This window comes from Ambystoma mexicanum, chromosome 1p (genome assembly GCF_040938575.1).
Source record: "Ambystoma mexicanum isolate Mex_15411 chromosome 1p, UKY_AmexF1_1, whole genome shotgun sequence".
NCBI classification, from domain to species: Eukaryota; Metazoa; Chordata; class Amphibia; order Caudata; family Ambystomatidae; genus Ambystoma; species Ambystoma mexicanum.
The window spans coordinates 431,874,540-431,895,613 of NC_090921.1; the positions used below are offsets into that span (position 1 = coordinate 431,874,540).

General features: G+C 51.2%; 1 protein-coding gene across 6 annotated transcripts in view; it reads left to right on the forward strand.

The window, feature by feature from the left end:
• MAST3 (microtubule associated serine/threonine kinase 3) overlaps positions 1-21,074 on the forward strand; it is a 1,229,968-nt gene that overhangs the window by 1,018,048 nt on the left and 190,846 nt on the right. For all 6 annotated transcript variants that reach the window (XM_069649250.1, XM_069649247.1, XM_069649248.1 and 3 more), the window contains one exon: positions 7,711-7,812. In XM_069649250.1, the coding sequence (XP_069505351.1) occupies positions 7,711-7,812 (102 nt within the window). The remainder of the gene's footprint in view (positions 1-7,710; positions 7,813-21,074) is intronic.

Here is a 21,074-nt window from a genome sequence, read left to right on the forward strand (position 1 = left end):
GAGAGGAGTGACATCCATCCAAGCACGATTCCCCTGAAAAATAGGAGGCCTTTAGGGCTTCGATGCTTAAAATATTAGAGAAAGTGGCCCAGACCCCCTCGAAGATGCAGCGTGGAGATCATGCCTCTGCCCACTCTAAAAGTGACAGAGGGAGATCAAAGATTAAACACACGAGAGCCGTAAACAAGTCGAGTGTGTCATCAAGGGAAAGTTCCACAACGCCTCATACTAAAACAAAACCTCCGGTGCATAAATCGGTCATAGTGGAATCGACATCGCCTTCAAAGTCGAAACTTGACTCAACAGGGTCGACGACTACAGCGTCGAAACCTCGACTGTACAGACTGTATCGAAGCCTCTTTCGAAAACGTCGAAACCAGCGTCTTCTGTATCAACGCCTTTGACGCCTTTATCGAGGCATTCTTTAATCCCGATACCCAAGTCGACGCCATTGCCCACGCCTAAGTCGATACCACCCTCTTTACCTGAAAAAGCTTTCTATCCTCAACCCAGACAGGAATTTTTCAGATCAATGTCATCCATTTCTGAAGAAAACTCTTCTGAAGAGGATGTAACTTCAGCTGGAGTTAGGTTTGGAGCCAGAGAGGCCCCTGAAGAGCTAGTGGACCCGAATTCCAAGATAACGGATCTTGGACTGTCTCCAAAATGCCAGTGGCCTAGACACTTACCCTGAAGTGGAATTTGAGAGACCAGACCCTACAGATCATGCAGATCCTAGTTATAGAAATCTCATGGGAAGGGTCATTGATTTTATGGGTTGGAAGGCAGCTTCCCCAAACTTTCGACCAGGATGACATGACAGACCTCCTGAGTGAAGGTAATCTAAAAGATCCTGTCCTTCCATTCCATAAAGCACTTCAGAAGAGGGTGATGGCAAATTGGAATACTCCTGATTGGGTTTCAGCAGTAAACAAGACATTTGTACCAAAATACAGGCCATCTTTATCAGATCCAGAATACCTATCTAAACATCCCTCCCCTGAAAGTCTAGTGGTACAAGCTGCTACCTCCACTAGGCAAACCGCTTACCCCTCAATACCACCAGACAGGGATGATAAAGTTGATGTTTGGGGCCGGAAGTTTTTTTCTTTGGGCAGTATGGCCCTTAAATCGACTAATGTAACTTGTACTTTAGAAAGATTTACATATACCCTGTGGGACTGCATGGCATCTGCGGCTGAACGCATCCCGGAAGGTGAGGAACGGGCTAGTTTCCTGGCAATAGCAAAAGATGGTAAAGAGGCTGTGGAGGAATGCCTTCAGTCAGGACTGGACACTGCTGATCGTGTAAGCAGGTCCATGACATCTAGCACAGTCCTACGCAGATGTGCATGGCTGAGGAAATCTGGCTTTGCACCTGATGTGCAGTCTAGATTACTCAATATAGTCTTTGGTGGCTTGAGGTTGTTTGGCAGCAAGGTGGATGAGCTTGGAGTAGCTGCAGACCTCAAAAGCAGCAGCAAAATCACTTAGCACCGCTATAAAACAGCCTCAACAACACTCTTACGCAGGCTCATCTTCCTGGAGGAGTCACCCCTTTCGTTTCTACTCCTCTTTTGGAAAAGGGAGGGGGCAGGCCAGGCAAAGAGGCCAACAGAGAAAACCCTTTCTTGATGGAAAAGGGAGATGTGCTAGATCAACCCCAGCAGCGGCTACTGCCTCCTCAGCCACTGTTGCAGCCGCTGCAAAGCCACTTTGAGGTCTTCGCGCACAAGACCCCGGTGGGAGGCAGAATCACTTGGTATCTGGATGAATGGCGGTGCATTGCATCCGATGCCTGGGCACTAGAGATAGTGACCCATGGTTACTGCCTTCCTTTTTCATGAAAGACCTCAAAATAATCCACCGGGAGCCAACTCTGTAAGAATTCCATACCTGCTACTTGTGCAGGTGATTTTAACCCTGCTAAAGAAAGGTGCAATAGAACATGTACCTGTAGCGGAAAGAAAAAAAGGTTGGTACTCCCCTTTTCTCATCTCCAAAAAGGACGGAGGATTGAGATTCCTCAGGAAGGACAAGCTCTAGATGGTGACCCTTTCTCAGATCCTTTAGGCTCTTCAGCTTCAGGACTGGCTGGTTTCATTGGACCTTCAGGATGCTTAATTTCATGTGCCAATCCATCTCGAGCACAAAGTACCCGAGGTTCGCAATTAGTGGTTCTCATGATCAGTTTCAGGTTCTACCATTTGGGCTGACCTCCGCCCCGAGGGCTTTCACCAAACTGATGGCGGTGGTGGCAGCGAGTATCCAGAGAAGGAGGATTCACATCTATCCTTATCTGGATGATTGGCTAATCAGGGCAAGTTCACCGAGCCCAGGAACATCTGGCCTTGACCTGCTACTTCTTACAGACTGGGCTTCTCCCTCAATTACAAGAAGTCACATATGTTTCCAAGCCAAAGACTCCAATTCATCAGAGCAGTCCTGGATACTTCCTCAGGGGAAAGCCTCGCCGAGGAGAGAGCTCACCACATTCTGCAGATGGGAACAAAGTTTCAAAATGCCCAACATCTACCGGCATTCGACTTTCTAAGGTTGCTAGGCCTCATGGCATCCTGCATTTTTCTGGTGCCTGGGGCCAGATTGAGGATGAGATCCCTTCAATGGGCCCTCAGGACTCAATGGTCCCAATTTTCGGGGGAGATGTCAGATCTTCTGCAAGTCCGGGCCAAAGTGGCTCAAGATCTCCTATGGTGGGCTTGCAAGGAAAATATCCTCAAGGGGGAACCATTTTGGCAACCACGGCCGGAGGTAACGGTAGTGACAGACGCCTCCCTCACGGGGTGGGAAGCCCATGCCAACGATATGACAATCAGCTGTCGTTGGTCTCGATTGGAGTCCAAACTTCACATCAGCCTTTTGGAGCTGAGGGCAATCAAACTAGCGCTGAAGGCCTTTCTGCCCTCTGTACAGGGAAAGAATGTCCTGATAATGACTGACAACACAGAGGCTATGTACTACCTCAACAAAAGAGGAGGCATAGGATCACTCCCACTGTGCAGAGAGGCAATACAGCTCTGGTTCTGGGCAATGCAAGAAGGAATCTCTCTATTGGCAGTTCACCTAGCCGGAGAGCTGAACACAGTGGCGGACGCTCTGAGCAGGCAGAGCAGTCTCTCCCACGAATGGGAACTAGCTCAGGAAGTCCTTCAAGAGATCTTCGCCCTTTTGTGAACCCCTCAAGTGGATCTGTTCACGACCGGTGCCAACCGGAAGTGCAAACTGTACTGCTCACAGGAATTTCCTCCAAGAGGAGCTCTAGGAGACGCGTTCGTGGTGGACTGGGTTTTTCCACTCCCCTACGCATTTCCTCCAGTCCCTGTGAGTCCTCAGGTAATCAGGAGGTTGAGAAAGTTCAGGAGAACCATGATCCTAATTGCCCCCGATTGGGCCAGGAGGACGTGGTACACAGACCTTCTGGACATGTCAATCTGCCCTCCAATAACTCTTCCACAAAGAGAGGATCTTCTCTTGCAAGAGGTAGGTCGGTTTCTCGAGGTCAAGACACTCTGTCTTCGCGCATTGGTTTCTGAGAGGCTGAGATATAAGGATTGGGACCTCCCGGATGACGTAATGGAGATTTTGCTTTCGGCCAGAAGGCCAGCAACAAAATCCTTGTACCGGTGTCGTTGGAACAAGTTCAGTAACAGTTGCAGGGATAAGAATGTGGATCAATTTTTATGTAATACTTAAACAGTACTTTCTTTCCTCTTACACTTGGCCAATTTGGGGCTCCAAGTTGGCACTATAAAAGGATATCTGGCAGCGCTAACTATCTTTAAGCATTCCTCGGAAGAGGTGTCCAATTTGAAAATGCGGGCTAACAAATGTGTACCCTCCGACAACTTTTCAGGTGCCCATCTGGGATTTGAATTTAGTGTTAAAATTTCTCATGTGTGCCCCTTCGAACCTTTACACTCTTGCCCATTAAGACTTCTCGCTCTTAAAACAATTTTGTTGGTGGCTATAACATCAGCCCACAGGGTAAGTGAGTTGCAGGCACTTTCTTGTAAGCCTCCTCACACCATTTTCCATAGAGACAGTTATTCAAAAAGTCAAACCATCTTTCCTGCCTAAAATAGTCTCTGATTTCCATCTGTCACAGAATTACCTTACCTTCTTTTTATCCTCCTCCTCACGCTAGTAAGGAAGAGGAAAGGTTACATAGACTGGACCCAAAAAGGGCTCTCAGTTTCTAAATTTCCAGATTGACAAATCTTAGCCAATGTGACCAACTATTTGTTGGGTATACTGGACACAAATTGGGCCTTGGAGTGTCTAAACAAACCCTATCCAGATGGATCATTCTAGCAATTTCGGAGTGCTATACATTGGCTGGAAAAGAGCCTGCAGATGGATTAAGGGCTCATTCAACCAGGGGCATGGCAACGTCCACGGCTCTTCAGAGGGGTGTCCCGGTGCAGGATATTTGTGCTGTGGCCACCTGGTCGTCCATGCACACCTTTGTGAAGCATTACTGCTTGGACTCTACTTCACATCAAGGAGGACTGTTTGCTAAAGCTGTCCTTCAATCAGTCCATAATTTCATTTTATGGTACTCCCTCCTCCAAATTCTTACTGCTTTGGGAGGGTCGATGAGGAATACGTGGGAGGACACAATCCATTTGAAGAAAACATTTCTTACCAACTGTAATGTTCTTTCGATTGGATGTTCCTCCCACGTATTCCTCATCGACCCTCCCAACCTACCCCTCCGTACAGTTTGCGCCAGGTGCACTCAAACTTCCTTAACAACCTGAGGTCTTTAAACCCTGATCAGCTGATGCAACCATGAACACCGTAAAAACAGAACGGAGGTAATGAGCGCTGCTCAAACCCTTTATACAGCGGATGACGTTGACGGCGCCCCTCGAGGGACTACTCCGCGGCCTCGAACACAGCGCCCTCTGGTGATTTTTCTTTTTTTCCAAAGCAGCAAAGCTGGGAGACAAGATATCTAAGATGAGGAACACACGGGAGGAACATCCAATTGAAAGAACATTACAGTTCGTAAGTAACTTGTTCTTCACACCCAATGCAACCTTTTGGATCTCATCATTCTTGCAAGGTAGGACCATGCAAGTCTACTCCGACCAAAACTCTGCCTCCCCCACCATCATCCTATGCAGAGTCCCACAAGGTCCCTGCATCTCCCCCACACTAGACAACATAGTCACCTGACCCCTTTTCCACATCCTGGACTCACTATGCATCTCCTACACCAACTACGCGGACGACACTCAAGTACTACTTCCACATACTGGCGACTATGAGTAAGACTCCAGAGCACTCAATGCTGTATGCACAACTATCCAAGCCTGGATGGCCGTGAACAGGCTATGCCTCTACAGGGACAAAACTGAGCTTCTCCTGATTGGGTCCACTGAAACCCTAAAGAAACTTGACCAACAATTCCTCCATATTATGCGATTGATAACATCAAAATCAGTCTCCAATAATAATAATTTCGCATTTATATAGCGCTACGAGCCCTCAGGTATCTGAGCGCTGCTTATTATTACCCACGGGGTGTGGTGCTCCTTTATCAACCTCGGAAGGATGAAAGGCTGAGTTTGGCCCTGCCGGGATTCAAACCTGCGTTAGCAGGCTCTGCACGGATGTCAAAGCAAGCGCTCTACTCGCTGTGCCACTTAACCGGCTGTAAAACAGTAAAAAAACCTTTGAGTCTACCTAGACTCAAACCTCTCTATGTCCAGGCAAGTTAACGCCAGCACGTCTGCCGCAGCCTACCACGCCAAGATGTTAAATGCAGCCAGACCATTCTTCTCCAAGGAAAACTGCCTCTCCATCACCAGAGCTATAACTGGGTCGAGACTTGACTACTGAAATGCCCTTTTGCGGGCACGTCAGTAAACCTGGAGAAGCTCCAAATAATCCAAAATTGCGCCCTCCGCGCAGCCATTGGTATCCCTAGAAGGGATCACATATCTTCCGCCAGGAAACTGGCACACTGGCTACCCATCAAGGAGCGTGTCCTCTTTCAAACCCTGGCTCTAACCCACAAATGCGTCAATCAAACAGCCCCCCTCTACCTTACCCAAAGAATACACAGAGCTGCATCCTCCAGACCAACCAAAACACTATGCCAACATGCTCACAGTACCCAAAATCAAACCAGTCAGAGTGGGTGGCGCTAGCTTCCCCTACATAGCAGCCCTGCAATGGAATGCCCTTCCACCGTCCCTAAGAAACGCCCCATTTAGCCTTCCGCAAAGCTATCAAGACACTGCTCTTCACCTAATCCTGACTGTGCTATCTGTATACAATGTTTTCCTGCCTGCACTATATGTATGAGGTTTGCAATGATCCTACAATGTCTGACACATGCCTCATGTAACTAAGTTGTCACCTGTAACAGCGCCTCGATGCGTAAGGTCTGTTTGCACGCTTTATAAATTTTAAAAAAAAATGCCTACCATTAAGTGGCTGGAGGCTCCTTTAAAAAGAATATAGGTCTTACTCACCTTGATTAGCTGCTGCTCATCTAAATTTGTAGCCCTGTGGTGTGCTTCCCTGAATTGCTTTGGTGCCATTCTAAAATAGTTTACTAAAGTGTTTACCTTTTGAAAACTGTATTGCACACTTCTTACAAGTATACTGGGTATAACTAGCTATTAGGTACCGGATAGTTATGTACCAATTGGTCAATTACTTACCTTGAAATAATTTGTGTCTGTCTTAAAGTGTAATTGGGTTTTGCTTTCACTGATTTGCTTAGTGCATTCTGAAATAGTTGAGTGTTCATACTTATTATGTAGCTTGAGGCCCCTCCAGAAAGTATCTGTTTTACCAGCTCCAAACTGAATTCTAAAAATTAATGTTGTAAGGTGTATACTTATAACAAGGTTGGTTTATTATGTGATTTCATAAGAGTGTCCCTGCATGACTGACGGGGTATACTGCCCTGGAAATACTGATGGTATTATGAAAGTATATCTAACCTGGTCTTATTCCCCAGGAAAACTATACCCAGTATCCTAAATGTATACCCTTAGGTTTGACTCGCCTTTGCTTGCTTCTTGCTCCTCTAAATAAGTTCATACCTTGGTTTGCATACCATGAGTATTGAGTTTGTTTTTATGATTGTGTTTGTATGATGTTCTAGTACGTACTTGCCCAAGAATTATCTTGGTCTACTTGTATTTAAATAAACCCTTTATTTTTACAATTCATAGCTTTCAGGGTTTCTTTGGACCTTATGTATGCTACAATTTCTTTGTACCAATCTACAGCCCTCTCTTCCTTCTAAGATAAGCCTGGCTACTCTGTCCATGCTACCACATTCTCGGGTGGTACATCCTTATATTAAACGTGGAGCTCATGTATTGCCTCACGTGTATGGTTTTATGAAGCCCTTAGTTGGACTTTAGAAAAACTGTCATAACAAGTGGCAATAAAGCCGGGTAGGAGGCATGGTGTATCTGAATCTACACTTTATAGTTTGAGGATGAGTTCCTGTTCTATTCCTCCGTTCCCAAATTCCATTGGCCCTTTGCTGCTGATTAAATATTATAGTTAAGCGAAATGCATCTAAAATTATGATCAGTCAATTAGCCGGTAAGACTATCATTATGTGCCTATTTTCTGACTGTACACATTTATTTTAACACACCCCTTGTCATCTTGCCTACTTCACTTTACCATTTGCATTTTCTTGTAACTTTACAGGCTTATGACCGGTCTGAGAGTGAAGAAGTGGCCTACATCGTTCAGCTTGTAAGGAAGGTGTTGATCGTCATTGCTCGCCCTGCTCGTCTGCTGGAGTGTCTGGTGAGCAGCTCCTCTCTTTAGCTGTGGATTTGACAGAATGCAGGGATGTTTCTAGGATTTAGAATCTGCCAGAGTTATGTGCCCATGCTTTTATACTGCACCAAAATCATCACCATAGTTGTTTCAGAGCACCTAAGCTTAGCTAAGCTTAGCGTGCCGTGCACCAGCCATGGATTTCCATACATTAGTCTGCAGGAGGAAAGAAAGTGAGAGAGAGGAAAGTCAGAGGATGGGGAAATGAGGAGGTAAGGATGCAGTGGGAAAGAATGTTTTGTGATGGCTGGGGTACATGTCGATCCTGTTTTGACCCATAATCCTGAAAAAGTGAAGAGGTTGATCTGTCCCAACGTGTTGTGATAATTGGGTAATGTTTCCAAGGCAGATTTGAATAACTGTAAGAATGAATTTTGTGCCGCAGGTCAGGATTTCAGTTTTACTAGGATTAAGGAGGAGGTGGTAAGCCGTCATTCAGCGTTCAGTTTCTGAGAGGCAGGAGCCGAGGTCAGAATGGGAGAAGGCCAATGGTTTTGGGAATCTTCGTTGTAGCAGTTTAGGTTATGAGTGGATGAGTGCAGGTAAGGGGCTTGGGGTAGAGGTTGAATAGGAGATGTGACAGGAAGGCCCCCTCTAGGACCCCTCTGGATACTGGGCAGAGGAGTAGCATTTGTGAGCGGTTGGTGAGGAAGGAGGAGATTTACCTTGGAGTGGATTCCCTGATGCCTAGAGAGTAGTCTGTCCCTGGGGATGGAGTGTTCGATACTGTGAAAAGCCACCAAAAGGTTGAGGAGAGGATGGAAATTTCCATTCCTCTGAGGCGTCTGAATCAGGGCTGGGCAGGATCTAGTAGAACATTTGATTCTATGAAAAGGCAGAGCTGGGTGTATGCAGTGCGGTCCAAGTTAGGCAATGAAGCAGGTGTTTGAGATTGGGCGGTAGTTGGATGGGAGAAGGTGATTGTGAGAGGGATTTTTAAATGGGGGCTTGATGTGAGAGGTTTTGAAAGCTGCAGGGAAGATGCCCTGTGTCAGAGAATGGTTAAATATCGATTTAGCAACGTTGCCTGCACTGACTGAGGAAATAATGTTCTTTGGGCAGAGGGGGGCGAGGGCAGGGGTCACCAGTGGATCTGTCGAGGGGCTACTGTATAGTAGTTTCAGGAATTCTGTGTGTGAAATGGCAGAGAAGGAAAAGAGGAAGCAATGTGCAGGTTGAGGAGGGAAGAGTCAGGAGATGGAGGAGACGAGGAGGGTACTGAAATGTGGTAATTTGGTGTTGATGGTATTTTTCGGTAGCAATGTTGGAAAAGTGGCCTGGCGGGGCATCGCACAGTGTTTGGGAGCGGGGGACAAGGGGTTAGATCAGAGTGGAACCTTGAATTCTGTGATGATCCTGTGGAGTTCCCTTCTAGGTTTATGGGAGTTGGCTATTCGGTTTCCATAGAAACATCTTTTGGCTTTCATAATTTCTGTTCTTTAGGCCCTGATCAGTCTGGCATAGATGGCTCTGTTCTGGGGGCTTTGGGTTGACCCGCCATGTGCACTTCAGGTGGTGCTTGATGGTTTTGAGGGAGGGAGTGAACCACTTGGTAGTAGGGCCTAGTCTTCGAGAAGCAATTCTGGGCTGGGCCAGGGAGATGAGGGCATTGGAGAGCCATCGGTCCAAAAGGTAGATGGAGGGTGGTCCTGCATGGAGACTGTGGTTTGGGAGGGGGGATAGAAGGGATTTGCCCAGTCAGGGTTTAATATGACTTTATTACAAAGAGGGACACAGGAGGAAGGAGTGGGGCTGGTGGGACGGTGAGGGGTAGGTGGTCGTGCGTTTGATGATGATGGTGGAGTGATCAATCCAAATTAGTGGTAGGGGTGCAGCTTGCTGATCAAGTTGGTAGAGCTGAAAAAAGCATAAAGTGTGTCCTACAATGTGAGTGGGGGTTTGATATCAGTTGGGTCATGTTGAGGGCTCCAAGTTGTTAAAGAGTGGACGGGTCATATGGTTAGAAGGGACATCAAACCAGATGTTGAACACCTAGCATGGTGAGGGAGGGGTGGGATATCAGGATGGCTGCCAAAGAGTCACTAAGTGAGACTGCAAAATGTCAGTTGTAGCCTGGAAGTCTGTAAAGGAGTAGGAATCTGTGGGTGATAGAGGAAGTGAGTTGGAATTTGACTAGTAGTGATTCATAGTCAGTGTTGCAAGACTGTGAGGTGTTTGTGGAGGATGACTAGCCCCCCCTCCAGCCCCCAGCTCTGCTGGATCTGTTGTGCATGATCTGGGAATAATGGGGGAGGGGGCTCCTGTGCAAGGGTTCGAAGTAGTTGGAGAAACAGGTTTCATTGATAAAAGCGGATGTCTAAGCTTTGGTAAAGAGTCTTTCCTCTGTCCAAAAACAGTATTCTAATCTGACCCTACCACTATCCAAAAAGGATTCAACAAAAAGGAGCCCAGGAGAATGACTTGCGTCTCCTGGCCAGGCTTGCTCAGCCTTGGTGGCCGATCTTCTTATAGTCTTTTGCAATAGTTCTGCTTAGGCCCTGTAATTCAAAGGGGGTTCTCCAGTCTTTCTCAGAAACCCAATGCCTCTTATGTTTAAATGTCTCTACCACCAGGTCGGGCTATTTTCTCCACTGTGGCAAAATGAGTGTCTCTCGTCTACTTTCTTGTACTTTGTTCACTGTATTGCTTTTCCCACTACTATGACGCCCCCCGCCCCCAAGGTCTTCTAAACTTGGCTTGTAATTTCCTCAACTATTGGAATTAAGGGGACGGCTCCCAAAGTCTTTTTGACTGATTTTATAGTCGCCCCGGTTTCTGTAACGGGGGCGATTACTCCTGCATGTTTCTTCACTTGCACTCTGGTTTTCACGATCACTGTGATGAGGAAGATTACTCGCGTAGCACTCTTTATGGATATTGCAACTCACTCAACCCCTCCCTGGTCTCCTGCCGCTCCTGTTACCTTTGACTTCACAGGTGCACGTCACTGGTTCTTCTGACGGTCTCGGCCTGGCTTCTCCTTTGTAAATGCTCCCAGCATTTCTCTCTCCAGCTTCTGGTTCCACTGCAGCTCTGCTGAGCCCTTGGTTTGGCGGTTCCGCTGCTGTTTGTGGACCATACCATCCACCTCCTTGAGGTCATGCCACTGCCTGGGTTCCCAGAGTGTTCAAGTGAGTCAGTTCCTCGTCGGCTCACTGAGTGCTTCGCCAACCACTCCACACCAACCACTTGACTGAGTACCAGGCTCCTTCCACATAATTCTTCCCCAGATTTGAACTTTTCGGGTTGTGCTGGGTTGACACTGTCTTCTTTTTTCAGCCAGTCCTTCCTCTGTTTTTATCCCATGGTCGTAGTTCCTCCGCAGCGGAGGATCATAGACTTTTTTTTGTTTCCAGGAGGTATTCTTTATGCCACCTTGGTGCCAACCCTTCTTAGTACTGTCTGTTTTGAATAAAGGTGGTTGTTATTCAGCTTTTGCTCTCAGTACTATTGGGTTCCAACCTATTGCCATTCTTCATGTTTCTTTTACTCTTCCTCTTGGTTTCAGGTCTTAGTTGAGTAAAATAAGAGATTACAATGGCAAACTGTAGTTTGTTCAGGTTGGGACTTCTTGGGATATTGAGTCTCGGAGCTTCATAGGAAAGAAGTTTAGGGAGTACCTTCATTGAACGGGAGTCCGAGTCCCCAAGAGGGAATTCTCTCCCTGTGAGGTCCTGCTTACCATCCCCATGCCCCATGGGGAATGTTGCGTAGTGGGCTCACCTCTCTAGCCTCGCAGAGAAGGGTTTCCCTCTGGGGAGACGTGACGGGATCCCATGAATCGTCGCAATAGCCATCTACATCTAAACAATTGCTTGTACAGCTCATTCTGCCACAGAAAGGCCACCTCGCAGGATTGAGGATCAGGAAGGAAATCTTGTAAGTAGCAAGCCAATAAAGTGATCCCCAGTGCACCGACCCCCGCCACCTGGTACAGCTGTACCCCCTCCTCTGTGCCCCTCTACATCACACCCCCCGCTGAGTTGTAGGTAAGAAATCCACATTTCCCATGTTTGCATCTCCTTGAAAAATTAGAAAACTGGTCCAAATGTTTTCCTCTTTATATTATGGTACGTTTCTATCCTGCAGCAAACGTAGTAGCCATGCTTTCATAGTGGCAAGGAGTTATTGTGAGATTGAGCATATTGAAATCATGCCCAAGAAAACAAGAGGGCTCTAAGCCCTGCTACTTATTCCTTTAGACCATAATTGGCCAGGTTCTTTAGAGTGGAAAGCTGGTCAGAGCAATAGGGACTTCAAAAAGGAGGTGGTTTTTGAACAGTGGCTCTTCTGGGAGTGTAACCCTAGACCCAGGCTTCCTGGAAGTTCTTGACGGCTGCTAATGACCATCATGAGGATGGTTATATTGGTGTGCGAGCCAGGTCTCCTCTTAGGCTGGGCTTTCCTTGGAATTAATCTTCATAATCTAGCCTTGTAGATCATTCTTACCCTGTTGCAGGGCAGCATGCAAATATTTAGTCAATACAGGGGTTTACAGTCTGCCCAGACTACATTTGCAGGTCTACTTTGGATGTGTTGACCCTTTTTAATAAACTGAGTGTTGCGCTTTTATTATACCAGTGTCCTATTTAGTTGGGAGTTTGGGCGAATGCTACCTGCCATTTTATGGCTGTGTTAAAGTGCTTAAACATTAGACATTAATGTACAAATGACAAAACATGACTTAACCAGCTAGTAAAACAGAAAGCAACGTCTCCCAAAAATGAAAAAAGGGATGGGTAGACACCCTAAAAATGAAAAACAAGGAAAACTCCCTTGAACAACCAAGACATTCAAGATTGGTTACAATTTCGTAATTGTGAAGAGAATTGAAAAATGCAGGGTGGGGGAGGTTTAAGTTTGGATGCAGTGATATTGATATTTTATTTTGATCGCACTCGTACACAAGTGTTTCAGAGCACAACAAGGCAAGGGAGGGAAACAGGGGAGAAAAAAAAACAATCTTACTAGGCCCAGTGACATTGAGAACGCGCAAGTGCGAGGGGGAGGGGGGGGGGGAGTGCATGGAAGGGGGGAGAAGTGGAAAGTGTGGAGCAAAGGAGAAACGGATAAGGAACAAGTTACTTACCTGTAACTGTTGTTCTCCAGCATGGGTCTGGCATGGATTCACATGCTCATGAATATTCCCCGTCGTCAGGCTGGGAATCCTCGGTAAAGAAAAAACCAGTATCAGTTTCGTTTCTGATCTGTCTTTCGTAGTAATAACCAATCACTGGTCTCTGCGTCATACTGACCACAGCCAATGACTGCCCTCTACCTAAGCACCGCCTCTGGCAGCCATCTTCAGATTTGGAAGCACGTGAAGTGGCAGTATGACCAAGTGAAGAGCCGCAGAGGGGTAGGCGGGAGGGTTCGCATGTGAATCCATGCCAGACCCATGCTGGAGAACAACAGTTACAGGTAAGTAACTTGTTCCTTCTCCAGCATGGGGTCTGGCATGGATTCACATGCTCATGAATAAAGAATACATAGCAGTACACACATGCACAACCACGGGAGGTGGCAAAGGCTCAACATTAAGCATCACATCAACTCAACATTAAGCATCTTACCTCCTCACCAGGCTCACCTCAGGCGAACAGGTTGCGCAGCACTGCTTGGCCGACCCTGGACTCCTCCCTGGAATCCCGGTCGACGCAGTAGAATTTCGTGAAGGTGTGCGTCGACCTCCACGTAGCAGCCCTGCATATGTCCAGCAGGGGCACACCAGATAGGAACGCCGTGGTAGCTGCGATCGCTCTGGTGGAATGGGCTCTCGGACGGCCAGGCAGCGGTCGGTTTGCCAACCGGTGACAGTACATGATACAGCCGGAGAGCCATCTGGAGATGGAAGCCTTCGAGAGAGCCTTCCCCTGATTGACAGGTCCAAAGTTCACAAAGAGTTGTGACGTCTTCCGAAAACCTTTCGTGCGGTCCACGTAGAACTTCAGCGCTCTAGCTACATCCAGCGAGTGCAAAGTCCTCTCAGCCGGCGACGAAGGCGACGGGAAGAACACAGGTAACACCAAGGGTTCGTTGAGATGAAAGTCCGACGGTACCTTGGGCATGAAGGAGGGGTGCGTCCTGAGCACTACCCTCGTGTCGTGGAAAGTCAAGTACGGGGCCTTGCAGGAAAGGGCCTGGATCTCTCCCACTCGTCGTGCGGAGGTGATGGCCACGAGAAAAGCTGTTTTCCACGATAGAAACTTCAACGGGGCCGAGTGCAGAGGCTCGAACGGAGGTCCCATGAGTTTGGTCAGCACCACGTTGAGCTCCCACGCCGGGGCCGGAGCCTTCACCGGCGGGAACGATCTGAACAGTCCCTTCATGAACTCTTTCACCAGACGATGAGACCACAAGGACGTCCGGCCCGTGGTTCTGGTGTATCGGGAGATCGCAGCAAGATGAATCTTGATGGACGCGTGTGCCAGACCAGCTTTGGCCAGCGTCAGCAGGTACGGCAGCACTTGGGGAGCCGTAATCCGTAGAGGGTTAATCTTCTGTGCGTAGCACCAGACAGAGAACCTCTTCCATTTGTGTCCGTAGCATTTAAGAGTCGAGGACGCCCTGGCCTTTGCAAGAACCTCTCTGCAATCGGCCGGTATGTCGTATCCTCCAAACTCTAGCGCTGCAGGAGCCAGGCCTGCAAGTTCAGCGACTTCGGGTCGTGGTGGAGGATGGCGCCTCCTTCCCTGGAGAGTAGATCCGCGTCCGCCGGCAGCTTGATTGGCGGGGACGCCGACAAGTCCAGAAGGTCCGGGAACCATATCTGCCTCGGCCACGCAGGTGCGACGAGGATCATCCTGCACCGTGACCTCTTGAGCTGGTTGACGAGCCGGATTAGCAGAGGCAAGGGAGGGAACGCGTAGAGGAACAGGCCCTCCCAGGGGAACGAGAAAGCATCGCCCATGCTCCTCGTCTGGGGAAACCTGCTGGCGAACCTCCGGCACTTGGTGTTCGTCGCCGTCGCGAACAGGTCGATCTGGGGTGTGCCCCACCGTCGGAAGAGGCGATCCACCAGATCCTGCCGTAGTTCCCACTCGTGGCACGAGCGCAGCTCCCTGCTGAGTGAGTCGGCGATGGTGTTTTTTATCCCTGCCAGATGAAACGGCACCAGAAGAATCCCTTGGGCGACGGCCCAATGCCACAGGTCCTGCGCCTCCTTGGACAGCGCTGGGGACCTGGTTCCGCCCTGTTTCCTGATGTAAAACATGGTGGTGGTGTTGTCGGTGAAGATCCTCACCACCTTGCCCTTGAGGGACGGAAGGAAGGACCTGAGGGCCCAAAACACTGCACGGAGCTCCAGGACGTTGATATGCAGGGACTTCTCCGTCGGGAGCCAGAGTCCCCTTGCGTGCAGATTTTCGGTGTGCGCTCCCCACCCTTCTAGGGAGGCATCCGTGGTCACAGTCACCTGGTGGGCTGGGGTCTGGAAGTCCATGCCCGCCGTCAGATGCGCGCGGGTGCCCCACCACCGTATCGCTCGTCGGAAACTCTCGTCGAGCTTGATCCTTTCCTCGAAGCTGCCCGTCGTCTGGATCCAGCGCGCATCCAGGAACTCTTGCAACGGGCGCATCCGGAGCCTGCACATGGGAATGAGGTAGATGCAGGAAGACATCATCCCGAGGAGGGACTTGATGGACCTCACCTTGGCCGCGTCGGCCACCAACATCCGTTGCACCTTGCCCAAGATGGTCCTGGTCCTCTCCTCCGACGGGGAGGCCAGAAGGGACACTGTGTCGAGCCTCGCTCCCAGAAACAGTGCGACTTGCGCGGGCACCAGGTGGGATTTGGCGTAGTTCACGGAGAATCCCAGGTCCGTGAGGAGTTGGACGGTCCTTGCCGTGTGGACCACGGCGAGCTCCCTCGTCTTGGCGCGGATGAGCCAGTCGTCCAGGTAGGGGTAGACGTGAATCCCCTCGCGGCGCAGCTGCGCCGCCACCGGTGCGAGGCACTTGGTGAAAACCCTGGGTGCCGACCGCAGTCCGAAGGGAAGGGCTTTGAACTGGTAATGACGCCCTTGGACCACGAATCTGAGGAATTTTCGGTGCCCCTTTAGGATGGGAATGTGGAAGTAGGCATCCTCCAAATCCAACGACGATAGGAAGTCTCCTTCCTCCAGCTGACCCAGGACGTGCTGGAGGGTGACCATCCGGAACTTCTGCGCCTTGATGAACTTGTTCAGGCGTCGCAGGTCCAGGATGGGGCGCCATCCTCCCGTCTTCTTCTTCACGAGGAAGTAACGCGAGTAGACTCCGGAGCCCCGAAGCCTCTTTGGGACGAGTTCGATGGCGCCCTTTCTGAGCATCGCCTTTACCTCCAGGAGAAGTTGAGGGACGTGAAGTTCTTTCCTGGCCACGGGGGGGACGCGCGGGCACCTTCTTTGAAACTCGAGCGCGTGGCCCCGGGCCAGGGCGTCCAGCACCCAACGGTCGGTGGAGATGGACTCCCACACGCTGACGAAGCCCGCCAGCCGGCCTCCCACCGGGGTGCTTCGGTGGGGGCCCGACCCCACGGCCGGTTCAATCCTGCTTGGACGCGGCCTTGCCGTCTTGGCCTCCTTGGCGACGACGGCGGGGGCCGCCAGACTTGCCTCGTCCTCTGTAGGCCTCTTGCGACGACGAGCGGGCCGCTTGACGGTAGGAAGCGAAACCGCCGCCGGAACCTTTGGAGGCGCCCTTGCCTCCGCCGCTCCGAAAGGGCGTCCGCCGTTGCTGCAGTACTCCAAGGGCCCGGGCCGTCTCAGTATCCGCCTTGATGGCCTGAAGGGAATCGTCCACTGTCTTCCCAAACAGGTTGTTCCCGTCGAAGGGCATGTCCAGGACCCTGGTCTGGACGTCCTGCCGAAAGTCCGTAGCCTTGAGCCATCCGCGACGTCGAAGGCAAACGCCGTTGCCCATCTGGCGGAACCCAGTGTCGGCGATGTCCGTCGCCACGGTGATGGCGTGGTCCGAGGCCACCTCACCTTCCTGCAGGATCTCAAGGGCCTCCGCCCTCTTGTCGTCCGGCAGAAAATCCAGCAGGGGAGCTATCTTGTACCAGAGTTCCCTGTCGTAGCGGGCCACGATAGCCAAGGCGTTGGCCGCTTTAATCGTCGTCGCCGCCGACGAGATGACTCTGCGTCCCATGGCATCCAATTTCTTTCCCTCGCCGTCCGGCGGGGAAGTCGACGTGGAGGCCGCACCCCCCCCCGCTTTCTTCCTGGCTGCCGCGGAGACGACGGAGTCCGGGGTAGGCTGCGCCCGGAGGCATAGGGGGGCCGAGTCCGGGACCCGGTACTTTTTCTCGTACCGGTCTCTTTTCGCTGGCGTCGTGGAAGGGTTCTTGAGGAGGGAAAGGCCCTCATCCCAAATGTCGTCCAACAGAGGCACTGCGAGGACCGTCTTCCTCTTGGTCTCGCGCCGTTGGTTAAGGAAGCCTTCCTTTTTCTTCTCCTCAGGGCAGAGTTGGAAAAGCTCGGATGCCCTGGCGATCATTGAGTGGAACGATCCAATCTCGTCGGGCGGAGAAGCCCTGGTGGGAGGCGACGACGGAAAATCCTCGTCGTATGCCTCGTCGTCCGTACCCGTCGCTGCCGTGTCAGTCCCCGTATCATCCCCTCGGGTGGACGGGGAGGAGGGCTGGACGGGGCGCGACGGTTGAAAAGGAGGCGGTGGATGGATCCTTCTTTTCTTGGTAGGGGGAACACCAGAAGGTCCCGGTTCTGGATCCCCCGACGGGAGAGGTTCCTCCGTCGGTAACGGTAGTCTCGTCCTTATCTCGGAGCATAAGGACTGTATAGCCAACAAAATGGCCGCTGAGTTGTCTTGCGGCGCTGGCAGAGGGGAATCCGACGGGCGAGCAGGGGCCCCGTCGGTATCCTCGACGATGTCGTCGTCGTCACCTGCGTCGGGGCCCATTCCGACGGGCTGGTCTTGTTCCACGCCTAGGCCGTGGCTTAAGACCTCGATCAGTTCCTCTTCTGAGGTTGAGGCCGAATCTACGACGACGCCCTGCCCCCCCTTCTTCCCCACGGAGGGTTTCACGGGGGTCCTATCGATGGGCACGAAAGAAGACTCCCTCCGAGGAGGCAGGGAGATTCTGGGCCCCGAGGCCGCCACCACTGGTGCAGCCTCCACAGGCTGGGCCAGGGCCGCCGCGACCGTTTCGATAGAGGGCTTGGTCGAATGGATCAAGGCCTTCACCACCTTAGGTGCGCTCACCGCCTTATCCTTGAGGGAGGGGGCACTGCCACGCTCCTCCTCTGCCTTAGAGCTCGACCGGGGTCTCTCCAGGAGCTTCGCCGGGTGCTCGGCCTTCCTCTTACCCGACCCAGAGCGTTGGCTCGTGGTTGATGATGCCGGGGAGGGTGCGCCCTGCCTGGCGCCCGTAGAGCCCGACCGTTCGGCGCTCCCGGTGCCAGCGGACTCGCGGTGCTTGGCCTTATGTTGGGCCCCCGTCGCCGGGGCGCCCTCAAAGGTCTTAGAAGACCGCTCAGATTTCTTCTTCTTCTCGCCAGACGGGCTCTTACCCTCCAGCCAGCTGGCGAGACGTTGATGGCGGTCCTTCATGGTCCGTTCCGACATGTTGCCGCAAAACGCACAGTCCTTCTCCACGTGCGTCTTGTCCCCATGAAGGCAGTAAAGGCAGAAAGAGTGTTCGTCCTCCTTGAAGACGTTCTGCAGCTGGTATCCAGGGCAGGCCCTGAACAGCTTTCCGGGCGTCGAGCTTCCCTTCTCCTGGGCCATCTCCGAGACCGGGCCTGAGAAGCTTCTGGAGTCCTCCGAAGTGTAGCTCGACGAAATCTTCACCCTTGAGGGGCACAGATGAATCCGACACGGGTCCCCGTTGATCGGATGTAGGATCGGTGGAGCTTGAGGCTCTTTTGACCGAAAGAATCGAAGTTTTTGTGAAAAAGCGCGAAAAAATAGCACTAACGCTCGAGAGCAATAGCACGAGGATCCCAACACATGAACGTGCGGTAAAAATCTGAAGATGGCTGCCAGAGGCGGTGCTTAGGTAGAGGGCAGTCATTGGCTGTGGTCAGTATGACGCAGAGACCAGTGATTGGTTATTACTACGAAAGACAGATCAGAAACGAAACTGATACTGGTTTTTTCTTTACCGAGGATTCCCAGCCTGACGACGGGGAATATTCATGAGCATGTGAATCCATGCCAGACCCCATGCTGGAGAAATGAATAATAAAGGCAACAAACGATGGTAGTGCAGCCAGCAATTGGCTAGTGCTGGTTTTAAGGCAGAAGACAGGGTAGGCCTGATAAGTGCAGGAAGAAAAGGGATGGGGGTGGCTGTATGGGTACAGGTACAGACCCCAGTGCAAGGGCTGGCCCAGAGGCAGTGCGGGAGGGTGGCAGGGTGAGCAGGTACCTGGGCCCAGAGGACAGAGGTTGGATGGTGTCAAGAGAGAACAGATCAGCAGGGGAGAGGGGGAGCAAAGGCAGAAGCAAAGAGGAAGGTCTTGAGGTGCTCCCGGAACCGGAGATGGTTCTCCAAGTTTTAGAGTGGCAGGGAGGCCCCAGCCGAAGACGGAGATCTACCCCCAGCTTGTTTCTTTGTCAGGGTGGACATTTCTGTCTCATACTAGAATGCCTTTCCCTTTCTTCCCCCTTTCCTTCTGGGTCGTTATCACTTGTTACGTCCTCAGCTATGGAGAGGACTCCTTTTAGATTTTGCCCAGTTTGTAAAGGCCCGTGGAAGGACAAGCAGTGTAACTGCTGCTTACCCCTCGAACACGACGAAGCTGGTTGCGTGACCTGCAAGCTCCTTCGCCCAAAAACTCTGAAGGAACGCAGGGTTAAAAGGTGGGCAGCCTACTGGATGTCGAAGGCTGATTCCCCGGTCGTTGAGTGCGAAGAGGGTGAAAGTGATGACTCGACCTCCGTAACAGAGGTTGTTGACCCCCCCCAGTGGAGCGCTCTCGCTCCATGGCATCTATCCCCGGCCCCGACAGGCACGGCTCTGGCCCTGCTTTGGGGGATGTACACCCCGACCATGCTGACAGACAACCACATGTCCCAAAACACACAACCCCTGGCCATTCTTCGAGTAAGTCGAAGAAGGCCTCTGCGCCAACGGGGACGCCGACACAGCCGGCCGCCTCCACCGACCGTAAGGATCGGCAGCCTTCCCCGCAGCCGCATTCGCGCCTAGCGACCGGGCCGTCTAATACAAAGGGCGCTACCGCTAAAGTATCATCCGTCGAGACGCATCGCAAGAAGGCGTCAGTCGACGGCAAGGTTCCGGCTCCGCCGAAAACTACTCACGATCAGCCCCTGGATGGGAGGAGGGTCGCTGAGGGCATCACGAGGATCGGCTCCGAAGACTCTCAGAAATGGCTGGTGAAGGAGTCACCGAAGCTTGCTGAGAAGGACAAGCAGACACTGAGACCGAGCGAAGGTGCGACGGGAACGCCGGAACCCTCCCCTAGGTTGAAGGAGAGACCCAGAGGTACTACTCCGCCTGGCCCACGGGAAGGCTTCTCGGAGGGCGACGGGGGAATTTCCTCAACTTTGTGGGAGAGATTGCAATACCTGGAGGCAGCAGAGCAAGCCTTTCCGCCACTTCCGTTCTAGGTCTTCCCACTGGACCAGGGAGAGATTTGAAAACTGTATGAACAGGCTGGATAGGTTTGTGTCAATTTCTGAGCACACTACACCTAAAAGGCCAAGGTATGTAATCCCTCAAGACCCTTTAGCCAAAGTTCCAAGACTTTTTGACCCCCAGGAGGAAGAACTATACACGTATGACCTCACTCAAGAGGACCCTCATGTTCACACTCAGGAAGATGATTAATTCATAGATACTGAGGACCTACAAGATCCAGTAGGGGGCTTTGAAGAAGACCCCAACATGTGTGAGCCACAGCCATGGCAGTCCCCGGAGGCGTGAACTGACCCTGATGCTTTAGATCTGGCCTCTCCACAGACTACTCCTGTCAGAGATCCTTTGCCTGTGGACGATCATCCCATGTTTAATGCTATGCTAGGCAAGGCGGCTGCACATTTTCAGATCGATACTGGGGAGACTGCCCCCGAGGTTGATTTTGTTGAGAAAATCAAAGAAAAGCCACCAGCTAGCCAAGCCATTCCTCTCCTCGCCTCCATCAAGAGGCGCCTCGTTCCCTCTTTGTCTACACCAGCCCTAATCAGGGGTGTTAACCCATGGATTGAGAAGCTTTTTAGCCCCTCACCTTCAGATCCTTTACACATTAGATTCTCTGGTGGTGA